The 12906-nt window shown below is 44.5% G+C and overlaps 2 protein-coding genes and 1 pseudogene across 2 annotated transcripts in view; 2 read left to right on the top strand and 1 right to left on the bottom strand.

Moving 5' to 3' along the window:
* The window catches only part of ZNF75A (zinc finger protein 75a), a 50028-nt gene extending 40077 nt beyond the window's left edge, over positions 1–9951 (top strand). Inside the window, exon 8 of the transcript XR_004961719.1 lies at positions 9853–9951. The gene's annotated coding sequence lies outside the window, so the exon portion shown is untranslated. The remainder of the gene's footprint in view (positions 1–9852) is intronic.
* Positions 479–6506, bottom strand: LOC118642143 (annotated as a pseudogene).
* The window catches only part of ZNF174 (zinc finger protein 174), a 54372-nt gene continuing 47333 nt past the window's right edge, over positions 5868–12906 (top strand). Inside the window, exons 1-5 of the mRNA XM_036279745.1 lie at positions 5868–6014; positions 7076–7220; positions 8205–8319; positions 9853–10048; positions 10708–10799. Coding sequence (XP_036135638.1) covers positions 8311–8319; positions 9853–10048; positions 10708–10799 — 297 coding nt within the window. The 5' untranslated portion in view covers positions 5868–6014; positions 7076–7220; positions 8205–8310. The remainder of the gene's footprint in view (positions 6015–7075; positions 7221–8204; positions 8320–9852; positions 10049–10707; positions 10800–12906) is intronic.

The following is a 12906-nucleotide window of genomic DNA, read 5'->3' as shown; positions in this document are numbered from 1 at the left end:
TTTGTTCCCCTTTTGGTGGTGGCTGCATTGCAGAATAGTCATCTGCTGTGAAGGTCACAGTAGTATATTAACAGTGGGTACCTAGAGGTCAATTGCTGGTGTAGAACAGATCCAGGCTATTAAAATTCTAGTTCTCCCAGAAGTGGGTAAAATTTCTTCCCTGATATGGCCCCAAAACAATTCTCAGGCCACTAGCCACGCATTCTTTGTTCAGAACAAGAATAGCCTAGTTTCCTGGCAAAAATTATGGATTTTATGGCCTTTGTCCCTTCAAAGCAAAATAGAATCCACAGTGAAACAGGACTGTGAAGTTATAAAGGAATGGGGTAGAAAGAGGGTTCTTCATTCTTAGGCTGATTCCTATTCCTGGACATGGTTCTTGAGATCCAATTGTCAAGTTTACTGCTCAGCCAGGGATTGGGTAGTAAAACTCTCCACAGAACACCTGTTGACCTAAGGAGTTAAGGTGTCAGGTTTTCTACATGTTGGCACATCTCTTGCTTCCTGTGAATGTTTTTCTTTTATGTATATCCTGGTGGCGATTGAGGGCAGAGTTCTTAGTGAAGCCTTTCTCATACTGAACGTACTTGTATGGATTTTCTACAGTGTGGGTTTTCTGGTGGGCACTGAAATGGGAGCTGTTGTTGAAGCTTTGCCCACATTGGGCACACTTGTATGGGCTTTCCCTGTTGTGGACTCACCAGTGAGTACTAAACTAGGAACTGTTGTTGAAACTCTTCCCACAGACAGTACACTGATAAGACTTCTCCCCAGCGTGGGTCCTCTGGTTGAAGCTTTTCCCACATTCCCCACACTAGTACATCTCTCCACTGTGTGAGACCTCATGTGGACAGTGAGGTTGGAGCACTCATTGAAGCCTTTCTCACATTCACTGCACTTGTGAGGCTTCTCTCCTGTGTGGATTCTCTGATGCCTAACAAGATAAGAACCTTGGCTAAAGCTTTTCCCACATTCATGATGTCTAGAAGCTTTCTCCAGTCCAGAGGCTGGCTGGTGATGTGAGAAGGGAGAACTCTGAGACCATTTTCTCCCACACAAGAGATGTGTCCAGGGCTTCTCCTCAGTCCAAAGTCTCTGGTGACTCATCTTCTCCTGGGATGGGAGTGTCTCCTTACTCTACCCTGGATAATGTCTACATTGCTTTCTTGACATCAGCTCACCTTCCCAGCCTGTTTTTAGCTCAAAGGGCCAAAAATCTTTTCCACTAGACTTTCCCTGTAAAGCTCTGTTCATTTCTACTTCTTCTGAATCATCCCATTTCATATTCTCTTTTTTTAACCCCATTCTTCATCTCAGAACCTGAAAGAATAAAATTACATTGAACTCTTGAGAAGGAAAACAATGGAATGAGGAAAGAGTTACAATTAATTACCATAAAAAAAAACAACCTCATTGGAAATCCTCATGTGACTCAGAGCTCTGCTAATGAAAAGCCTAAATTTTATTTTCCAATTGTAATACTTTTTGACTCAAAATTTGTAGTCACTGGTAAATATACCATATATCCCCCTACTTTTCTCCCATTCTGTATCTTTTCATATGTTCTGATATGATGACAGAACTGAAGCAAAGGCTCTGTGTCAAATGTCAGTGTGTCTATAGGTGTATTCTCAATTCTTGAATGGCTTAGCTTCTTGGAGTAGAATCATAAAAGGCCACCCTGAGTTTGGGAAGCTGAGACAAGAAAGACACAGGTTTCTGAGTATCTGGCAATATTCAGGTTATGAAAGGAGGGAATGGGAGAGAATCTGGGCTGGAGTCCTAACTGGAAAATCTAAGGAAGGAAGGTAAGTGAAACTCCATGAGAAAAAAATGACATTGACTCTGGGAAAGAGACCAGCAAATGCAAAATCAGGGCTCTAAAATGCAAGGGAAATAATCCTTAAATTCCATGAAAATCAAAACTCCCTGGCCTGTATATGGTCATTCATCAAGAAGATGACAAGGCCAGGAACAGAAACAAACCTGAGGACATTTTTCCATTTTTTGTTCAGATATAGCAGGAGGGAGAGAGAGGAAGAGAGAGAGAAACATCGATGTGAAGGGACACATCGAGTGGCTGCCACCCGCACGACCAACCAGGGCCGGGGACAAACTGCAACCGAAGTACGTGCCCTTAGCGGGAACCGAACCCGGGTCTCTCCAGACCGCAGGCCGACGCTCCAACCGCTGAGCCAAACCAGCCAGGGCAGAAACAAACCTTTCTAAATGTACTTTCCCATTGTTTGATCATCAGAGCCAAGAGTCTTACGAATTGTGTTTGGGAACAGGACTGGAAGGTCAACTCCCCTAACTTTCTGGCTAGGAACCCTGAAGTCATTTTCATCCCTTGCTACACCATCTACAGTGGTACCTTCTCCAACCTCTGTAGACTCCCTGTACTGCTGACTCAGCTCTCCAGATTCCAAGTTACTTCCTTCTCGGACAGAAACAGCACCACTTGCCACAGGAGGTGCAGAGGAGCTTGAAAGGACATCCATTTCCTCATAAAAGATACAAGGATCAGGCACACAACCTCTCCTCACTTTGGAGTAACCTAACTGTAGACTTTTGAACTTAGTGTGACACTGCTCTGAGGTCCCCAGAAAACTCTGCTCCTGGAGTTCTTCCCCCACAGCCTGTAGATTTGGGTGTTCTGCTGATGGGTCTGAATTGCTGAGAGAGGCCAGGAATGTCTTGGTCTCATCACCTCAGTGCATACAGGACAAAGAACATAGGGATCAGATCAGAAAGACTGGATACCTCAGTGCAGGATTTTGGCAGCCCAATATACAAGTTTCTCAATATATGACTGAAGGTATCTTCCATTTCTGGAAGGTATCTCACTGTTTTTTCTAAAGCAAAAAATTTCAATGTAGTAGATGCTTAAACAATGGACACTGACAATACTATGGGGAAAGCTGGAGGGAGGAAGGATTGGGAGGAGGGAGTCAATGGGGAAAAAAGAGGGAAACAACTGTAATACATTTAACAATAAAGATGAGTTTTTAAAAAAAATAAAAATTTTATTTAAAAGTTTAAAAAAATTGAAATTTACCCTCTCCCTCCCCCCCCCCCTCCTTGATCATTCTCCTTCTGCTCTATTACCCTGCAGCTGCAATGGAACCTAATTCCTAGACTAATAACAGCCTTTTGAATTCACACCACATCACCCACCTTCCACAGAGAATGCAGTACTCATTTCCCAGGCCAACATCACTATCATACTTTTATATTTCTTGACAAAATCTAGATACAAGTATCACACCTACTCAGATAATTCATTATGTTGGTGACAGTAATATATCTAGCTTTAGCCTTCCAATTTCACAGCTCAAAACAAAATCCCCCAGGTTACCCATACAACAGGGTTTAGGTACTGCTTTACCCTATACATAACCTGTACATGGCCAATGAATGGCTTTACATTGGGTATCCTCTCTAGCTATTATCCCAATGTACCCCCAATTGTGAGGTAACAGGAACCATCTTCAGTTTACAGATGGAAGACAAGATCCAGTTTGGGGGAGCAATTTGCTAATAGGGGATCAGTACTAGAATACATGCAGAGAGGTCCTTAAACAAGTCACTCTGGCCCTGGCTGGTTTGGCTCAGTGGTTAGAGCATTGGACCGTGGACCAGAGAATCCCGGGTTCGGTTCCTGCTAAGGGCACGTACCTCAGTTGCAGTTTGTCCCCGCCCCAGTTGGGTCATGTGGGTGACAAGGACACATCAATGTTTCTCTCTCTCTCTCTCTCTCTCTCTCTCTCTCCCTCCCTCCCACTCTATCTGAAGATAAATGCAAAAATATCCTTGAGTGAGGATAAAAATAAAAAAAAGTTTAAAACAAGTCACTTTGGAACAGGCTCTAAGTGACAAGTTCCCAGTTTCTAAGACTGGCAGATTGCCATCCAATTTTTAGCTGTCTGAGTCCTCCACTGTCCTCTTACCCCTCCTCATTTCACTTCCATGGGTGTTGGTTTGTACCCTTTACCTCAACAGCCTTGTCTGCCAAGTTCCTAGGAGAACTGGAGGAGCCTATGAGGCCAGCAGATCTTCCATGTTATCTTGAAAGGCACAAGGCTCTGTGCTGCAGCCTTGCTTTCCTTGACAGCAACTGTCTCAGAGGCTTCTGACACTGCTTGAGTCGGGTGGAAACTTCATTCACAGAAGAGCTCAGCTACTTCCCCCTATAGCTAGCTGCTGTGCTTGTGTACCGGGGATTTCTCATAAAACTGAAGCTCACTGAGTACAGACAGGAAAGTCCTGGTTTCCCAAGATTCCCATGGTAAACCTGCCACTTTCCCATCTGCCAAGTCCAGCTCTTTTGTGTGACCCCTGATTTGTTCCCCCCTTTGTTAGTGTCTCACAGTCATCTAAATGAAAGAGGCCAGACACAAAAGGTCACATATTTTAGGATTCCAATTCTATGAAATGTCCATAATAGGTAAATCCTTTGAGAACAAGGAGTAACTGCTTAATGGGTACAGGATTTACTTTGGAGGGATGACAGTGTTTTGATATGGTGTGTTTTTACTTAATGCCACTGAATTGTTCCCTTGAAAATGGTTAATTTTATGTTATGTGAATTTCACCTAAATTAAGAAAAAAAAAATTTTTTTTTTAATCTTCACTGGAGGACATTTTTGCCTTTATCTTCAGACAGAGCAGGAGGGAGAGAAGCAGAAAGAGAGAGAAAGAGAGAAACAGCAATGTGAGAGAGACACATTGACTGGCTGCCACCCACATGACCCCAACCGGGGTCGGGGACAAACTGCAACCGAGGTATGTGCCCTTAGAGGAAACTGAACCTGGGACTCTCTGGTCCGCGGGCCACGCTCTAACCGCTGAGCCAAATGGGCCAGGGCAAGAAAATTTTTAATTAAGAGTTTTTTCCTAAAATATTAGACAAGTAAAAACAAAAACAAAAAATAGAGCTTCACTAGAAAGGCAAAAATAATAGAAATGTATTCTGAAATATTAAGATGGATGGGGCTGAGGGTTTAATGTCTTTTAAGTACATGAAGAACTGCTATGCAGAAGGTCAGGGTAAATAAACATGTTCACATTAATACAACTGATTCTGAAGTAAGAGGACACAAAGGACCTCCACCCTACTGATGTGCTATTAACTAATTTGAAATCTTGCCCACCTGTTAGTCCCTCTTATCCATTTTCTCTCTACATAGAATCCGGTAGGTCTTTTAAAATGTAAGGTCACGTCCATCCCTGCTAACATTTTTCAGTGGCTTTCCACTGCACACAAAATAAAATCCAAACTCCTTAATAGCCTGAAAGGCCCTGCTTGAGGTGGCTCCTGCCTTCCTCACTTACTTTCCCATCCCACGCTCCTTAATCCTTAAACTCTAGTCACAAACCCTTCTTTTTCAAACATGCAAAGTCCTCTTCCATCTAAGGCTCTTGGAGTGTGCGTGTCCAGGGGCTGTTGTACTCTCCTCTCAGCTTTTGACACAACTAGCTCGTTCTCCCTCACGTCTCATCATAAACACCCCTCGAAATGTCCTTGCCACTACCTGTCCCGCCCAGGTCATTCTCTACACGGTTCCCAGTTCATTCCTGCTGAGCACTCTACATAAATGACTCTGATGCCTAACGGCTCACCGCAAGAGGGCGACACTCACTGCCAAGCCGCACGGAGACCTCTCTAGGAAAGGCGGCGTGGAGGCTCAATGACACTAATTCTAGGCTGGCAGGCTGAACTAGGGGTGCAGGCCGACTCTTCCGCCGCTTCCTTGAGTCTGAGCGCTCGCTTTCGCTGAGCCACCGCCCCCTGGCCGGAAGCGCTCAACTTTCGCTTCCGGTAGCAGCGCTGGGGCGGGGCTAAGCCCGCTCCTTGTAAAGGCCTCATGTGGGAGGGGGGCTGGTACGCCTGAGCCTGGACCCTTTACCAATCGCCTAGCTCCGCCTTCGCGACTCCGCTGGTATCGAGGGCCGAGATTTGTGGTTGAGCCGTAGGAAGAGGGCGTGGCTTCTTAGGAACCCCGCTATCCAAGGTAACCCGGGATCGGCTTCCCTTCGGCGTCGGCTGCGGAGCCCCAGAGTGCTGCCTGCTGGCTCCGGCTGCTGCAAGGCGTTTGGAGGCGAGGCGCCATTTCTCGTGGCCGCGCGGCCGGAGCCTGTGGCCAGACCGTCTCGGGCGAGGCTGGCGGTCAGGCTCCGGAGGCCACTCTTCCTGCCCTTTGCGCAGATAGCTCCGGAGCCCGCGGCGGGGCACGCTCCTACACTACTCCCTTGCACAGCGCTCACGAAGCTCGACTGCCCTCCGGAAATGTCCACGTTCCCGCCTCCGCTGGCGTGTTTTTGTTTTTTATTTTGTTTTGCGGGCTGATGAGAACCGCAGTTCAGCTTCAGAGAGATCATTTTCTCCTGAAGCAAAAGCACAGGACGTGTCCCCGAGCCTCCTGAGCCGGGGTGGGCAGCAAGGAGCTGGCCATTTGTAAATACCGAGCTTCTTGGACAGACTCTCGGAGCCGGTTCTGCTGCATGGGAACGTGAAGCTCACGAGGCCCTTCATAGCCTCCCTTATTAGTCTAAAAGACCCTTGAAACGTAAAGTCAGCAGAAGGGTCACCTTAATCATCACCAATTACATCCTCCCCTTTTTACGACTTGCTATTTGGACAAACATTTTGTAAGGAAAGGTCAGCTGTAAGTTTTGCTAGCTCAAGTAAACAGAAATTTAAAAATACAGGTACATACCTGGCTGTTGTTGGGTGGACCCATCACAAAGAGGCCCTCGGTTCAATTTCTGGTCAGGGCACATGCCCGGGGGTTTCCGCTGGATCCCCAGTGAGGGGCGTGAGGGAGGCAGCCAATCGATGTTTCTCACTTATCGGTGTTTCTATCTCTCCCTCTCCCTTTCTCTCTCCACAAAATCAATGAAAAAAAATTTTTTTAATTAAAAAAAAAAAAATACAGGTACAAATTTGCATTTTGTCCTTCACATGTGTTGCAGAGAGGTGCCAAAGAAGGATGTTGAGCATCTAGTTACTTAATTGGTTGCTTTCTGAGAAGAAAAGGCTGCTTTTCCCCTAATTACTTTCCTTCTACTCTAGTCTCACTATCTTAGCTCTCCTGCAAGTATTCATGAGAATCTCAAATGTTCCACGAAGGGAAGGCTTCCATTATCACAAGAGAATGAAGAATCATAGAAGTTGTATCCTTCTACTAAAAGCAGAAGACTAGGGTGATAGTTAAAATGTAAGAAAAATTCAGAATGTTCTAATCTTCTTTTGACATGGTTAAGATTTGATTGGAAGCACATCAGTGAACTCTTTGGAGCCAGTGGGTGCTGATTTTCTCACCCATCAACGTTTTAAAGAAAAATTGATTGATTTTAGAGAGAAACATTGGTTTGTTGTTCTACATACTTATGCATTCATTGGTTGATTCTTTTTTTTTTTTTTTTTATCCTCACCCGAGGACATTTTTCCATTTTTTGTACAGATAGAGTGGGAGGGAGAGAGAGAGAGAAACATCGACGTGAAGGGACACATCGAGTGGCTGCCACCCACACGACCAACCAGGGCCGGGGACAAACTGCAACCGAAGTACGTGCCCTTAGCGGGAACCGAACCCAGGTCTCTCTGTACCGCAGGCCGACGCTCTAACCGCTGAGCCAAACCGGCCAGGGCCATTGGTTGATTCTTGTATGTGCCCTGACCAGGGATTGAACCCACAACCTTCACGTATCAGAATGGCATTCTAACCCATTGAGCTACCAGGCTACAGCTCACTCACCAACCTTTTGTGAATTTTTTTTTTAAAGCAGAGTCATCACTTGGGATTTGTCTTCAGTGAGCTGTGCGATAGTTCAGTTGAATAAAAGGAGAGAGAGTCTGGCAGTTGATTGTTAAAGAAAAGGCAAGCCAGGCCCAACTGGTATCTCCCAGTGGATAGAGCATTGTCCCATTCACCAAGAGATCGCTGGTTCAATTCCTGGTCAGGGCACATGCCGGAGTTGTGGGCTTGACACCCGCAGTAGGAAGCATACAGGAGGCAACCAATCCATGAATGTTTCTATCTCTTTCTCTTCCCCTCTCTCTAAAAAAAAAAGTCAATAAAAATATATATTAAAAAAAAGAAAAGGCAAATCAGGGTTTTTTTCCTTCACTTTCTCATAATAAGTAGCAAGTAGTAAATTTCATGTGACTTTTTTATTGACCTGTACTCTTCCACCCTCAGTGACTTGGAAGCAGATCCTTTACTGTTCCAGACCAGACTGGGCCTCTGTTCTCAACCATAGTGCTGGTGGTGTGTCCAACACAGGAGCAGACTGTTCCAGAGCATAATGATGATGGTAGGTCTAAAGGTGGCTGAGTATTAGAATCCTTAGGTCAGGGCTCTGTGGGAGATTATGGGACCTGTGACAGAGAACTCCAACCAGACTAAGAAATATACTGCACAAACAGGCAGTCGCGACTGGAGAGCACTTCGACAGCTTCCATTATCATGAGGCAGATGAACCCCATGAGGCTGTGGGCCAACTTCAAGAATGATACTGAGGCTACAGGTCTACTCAAAAGAGCAGATCTTGGAATTGCTAGAGCTAAAGTAGTTCCTGACCATTCTGCCCAGGGATACTGAATCCCAAATAAAGAAGCACCATCTACAGAGCATTGAGGAGGCTGTGGCCTTGGTAGACCACTTGCAGAGTGAATCTGCTCAACAAGAAATGGGGTGAGCAGAAAAATTCCTGATACACAACAATGAAATAGGATAAAGGTAGATATATGGGTATTGGGGCATTTAATTGTGAACTAAGATGAATTAGGTCAATGATCTATTGTTCCTTTAGATCAACTAAGGCAGGACCAGAAACCAGAGACACACAGCAATAGTTATTCCACAGATTTAGGAGACCCTTGCAGAGACTTCTGAGCCTTAGAGAAAGAGTTGGATTTTTCCCCTCTTTAGAGCAGGGTGTGTTGAGGGTAATAAGCCTAGTCTGGCTTGACATATGAGATGGGTCTTAAATTCTTAGAAACAAATAAAGGGCAACAAGGAGTTGGCAAGTAAGGGGGAGAACAAAAAATGGAGTACACTAAGAGAACAAAAGAGAGAAGATAACAAAGAGGAGAAAGAAGAAAGGGAAACAAAGGTTTGGAAATCCCAACAGAGTGGCTGAGAGAAGAAAAATACTGAGGTATAGTGTCCTCCGTACCACAGTCAAGAGCCTCCACTGCCCGCTCTTAGTGGTTGGTCCTTGACTCTACTAGTCAGTGGGAATCAATGATATGCTCTTGGGCAGGTGGAAGCACATCTACTGGCTTCAAGTCTACTGTCAAGAATACAGAGCAGGACACATGTTTGGTGTCACTACAATCTGGAGGGAGGTTGGACCCAGAATCTTTCCTCCCCCTTTCCTCTCCATTTTATCCACATTCTCTATAAAAACCTCTCTGACCATGGAGAAAATCTGGTTGACAGGACAGTTAAAATTTTTTAAATCTTTTGAGGAAAGTATAAGACAAGAAATCACTGAAGTAGGGATCTAAGTGAAAAGAGAAATATTGTCAAGACAGCATGAGAACAGGCAGCTGGCAAAATCCTGCTAGTGGTCTGAGCTGAGCTGTATGCAGGGGCAGGGGGGGCATGTTGGGAGGGCTGGCAGTAGCCACATCTTTTTTCCTTTTATCCTAAATATCTCCAATTTTTTGAATAGTACTTTGTGGAAAATTGGTGGCCATAAATTATTTCTTTAAGTCTTTTAAAAGTCATGTGCCTTAGTGTCTCACGCTTTCCACAATCTGGACTCTGCTTTTTCCTCCCTCTACTAGCAGCCCCCATGCCTAAAGTAAGTTCTGGTAACAAGGATGGAAATTATTTCTAGGTTGCAGTCCCTGTGCTGGGAAAGGACACAGTACTCTTGGGAGAAACAGCAGAGACCCCAGGCTTCAAGCTAAAGCCAGCAAAGTCCCAGCCAATGGGCAGGTCCCAGGATGAAGACTTTTGGAATGAATATCAGGATCTACAACAACAACTGAGCAGGAATACTCATAAAGAAACAGAGCCTATGTGTAAGAGGGGTAAGGAACTTCATGATAATTTCTTTCTGCTGGGAGCTGTGATAGTAATTTGTTCAGCCAGAACACTGTGAGCATTTTCTGGATGCCCAGCTCTGTGGATGTACAAATGCACCATGTTAGCAATTATGATTACCCCCCAACTCCCCACAAATGGCCTTAGAATAGACCAGGTGTATGTGAAGGTGGGGATTGGTCTAAGATACAGAAATATCCAAACCAGGGACCCTGGTAATAACACCATGAACACTGTTCCTTAGAAAAGTATAAAGGATTTGGGCTACCTCATCCTCAAAACACAGAAGGAATTGGGATCACTAATGGGTGATAAGAGAATACAATTGTGTATCAAGAAAAAAAGAATAAGTGATAAACAATACATCTACTTTATACTGGAGTCCATGAGTATTTCATTTAAAAATTTTTAACTCAGACTATTTATGTCATGAGAGGAAAATAAGAAGGGTTTTTGTTAATTTCACCCATGAAAACTGGGCAACCTGTTTTGGTTTTTATTAATGATGATAAGGCCACTTACAGGGACCACACACACTTGTAAAGGTTTCCCATCTACTGAAAAAACCTAGATCTTTATTTTAGAAATGAGCTCAGGATGTGCATAGAAGTGAGAGAAATTTCTCATGGCTCTTTTCCACCCACAGCTGTGCCTGTTCACCAGACCCTAGACTTTCCTGAGCAGATGAGAACCGAAGACTGGACAGTGGCACCTGAGCTCATCTTGCCCGAGTCCCAGGTGTGCTGTGCTTTTGAGCTATTTAGGGCTGCCTTTCCCTGCTGCCCATGATCCACACTGCCCAGCAGGTGCTCAGAGGCATGTTAACCCAGATGTTCTCCCTGGGGAACTGGACACCTCCCAGACTGTTTGCCGATCCCTTGTCTCCTTTCTGCCTTCTCACTTTATTATTTTTTTCTTTTTAAACTTATCTCTATTGTTGAATGTATTACAGATTTTCCTCTTTATTCCCCCCTTGACTTCCACCTTCCCACTCCTGCTCCCCTCCTGCCTTTCCCACACTACTATCAGTGTCTGTTGGTTATGCATATAAGTTCTTTGGTTTATCTCTTCCCAGCCCACCTCCCCCCTTCCCTTTGAGGTTTGTCACTTCTTAATCCTTTCACCTTTTTTACCCCCCTCCAAACTCCCCTCCCTTCTGGGAACCAACAAAAAGTTCATTGTATCTAAGAATCTATTTCTGTTCTGCTTCTTCATTTTATTTGTAGATTCAATTGTTGATAGATATATATTTATTGACATTTTTATTGTTCATATTTTTGTTCTTTTTCTTCAAGAAGACCCTTCAACATTTCATATAATACTGGTTTGGGGTGATGAACTTTAGCTTTTTCTTCTCTGGTCATTGATTCTATATATATATTTTTTTAATATTTTTTCTTTACCGATTTTAGAGAGAAAGGAAGCGAGAGGGAGAGAGAGAAACATCAATGAGAGACAACATCGAATTGCCACCTCCTGCATGCCCCCCCCAGGGATCGGGCCCACAACCTGGGCATGTGCCCCAACCAGGAATTGAACCGGCATGGGTGCATGGGTCGATGCTCAACCAGTGAGCCATACTGGCCAGGCCTGGTTATCCATTCCAAATGATAGCTTTGCAGGATAGCATAATCTTGGTTGTTGGCCCTTGCTTTTTATCACTTTAAATATTTCTTGCCACTCCCTTCTGGCCTGCAAAGTTTCTTTTGAGAAATCAGCTGTCAGCGTTATGGGAGCTTTGTTGTACGTACTAACCTTTTCTCTTGCTTTTTTTTTTATCCTCACCTGAGGATATTTTTTTTCCCATTTGATAGAGTGGGAGGGAGAGAGAGGGAGAGAGAGAGAGAAACATCGACATGAAAGGGACACATTGAGTGGCTACCACCCACACGACCAACCAGGGCTGGGGACAAACTGCAACCGAGGTACGTGCCCTTAGCGGGAACCAAACCCGGGTCTCTCTGGACAGCAGGCTGACGCTCTACCACTGAGCCAAACTGGCCAGGGCTCTCTTGTTTTTTTTTTGTTGTTGTTTTTTTTTTTTATCCTCACCCGAGGACATTTTTCCATTTTTTGTTCAGATAGAGCGGGAGGGAGAGAGAGGAAGAGAGAGAGAGAGAGAAACATCGACGTGAAGGGACACATCGAGTGGCTGCCACCCACATGACCAACCAGGGCCGGGGACAAACTGCAACCGAGGTATGTGCCCTTATCGGGAACCGAACCCGGGTCTCTCTGTACCGCAGGCCGACGCTCCAACTGTTGAGCCAAACCGGCCAGGGCTCTCTTGCTGTTTTTAACATTCTCTCTTTGTCTTTAACCTTTTGCATTTTGATGATGATGTTTCTTGGTGTGAGCCTCTTTGGGTTCATCTTATTTGGGACTCTCTGTGCTTCCTGGACTTGTATATCTGTTACCTTCACTAAGTTAGGGAAGTTTACTGTCATTTTCTCAAATAGGTTTTTAATTTCTTGCTGTCTCTCTTCTTCTGGCACCCCCATTGATGTAAATGTTGGTATGCTTGAAGTTGTCCCAGAGGTTCCTTACACTATCCTCTTTTTTTTTGGATTTTTTTTTTCTTTTTGCCATTCTGATTGGGTGTGTTTTGCTTCCTTATATTCCAAATCGATGGTTTGCTTCTTGGTTTACTCTACCATCGATTCCCTGTAAATTATTTTAGTTGGTGTACCCTTCATCTCTGACTGGTCATTTTTTATGCTTTTGAGGTCCTCACTAAATTCCTTGAAGTTGTCACAAAGTTCCTTCAAATCCTCACTAAGTTTATTGAGCATCCTATAACTAGTGTTTTGAACTCTGCATCTGTTAGATTCCTTATCTCTATTTT

This window comes from Molossus molossus, unplaced genomic scaffold (genome assembly GCF_014108415.1).
Source record: "Molossus molossus isolate mMolMol1 unplaced genomic scaffold, mMolMol1.p scaffold_m16_p_3, whole genome shotgun sequence".
NCBI lineage: Eukaryota > Metazoa > Chordata > Mammalia > Chiroptera > Molossidae > Molossus > Molossus molossus.
The sequence above is the reverse complement of the archived record's forward strand: the minus strand, read 5'-3'. Positions and strand labels throughout refer to the sequence as shown.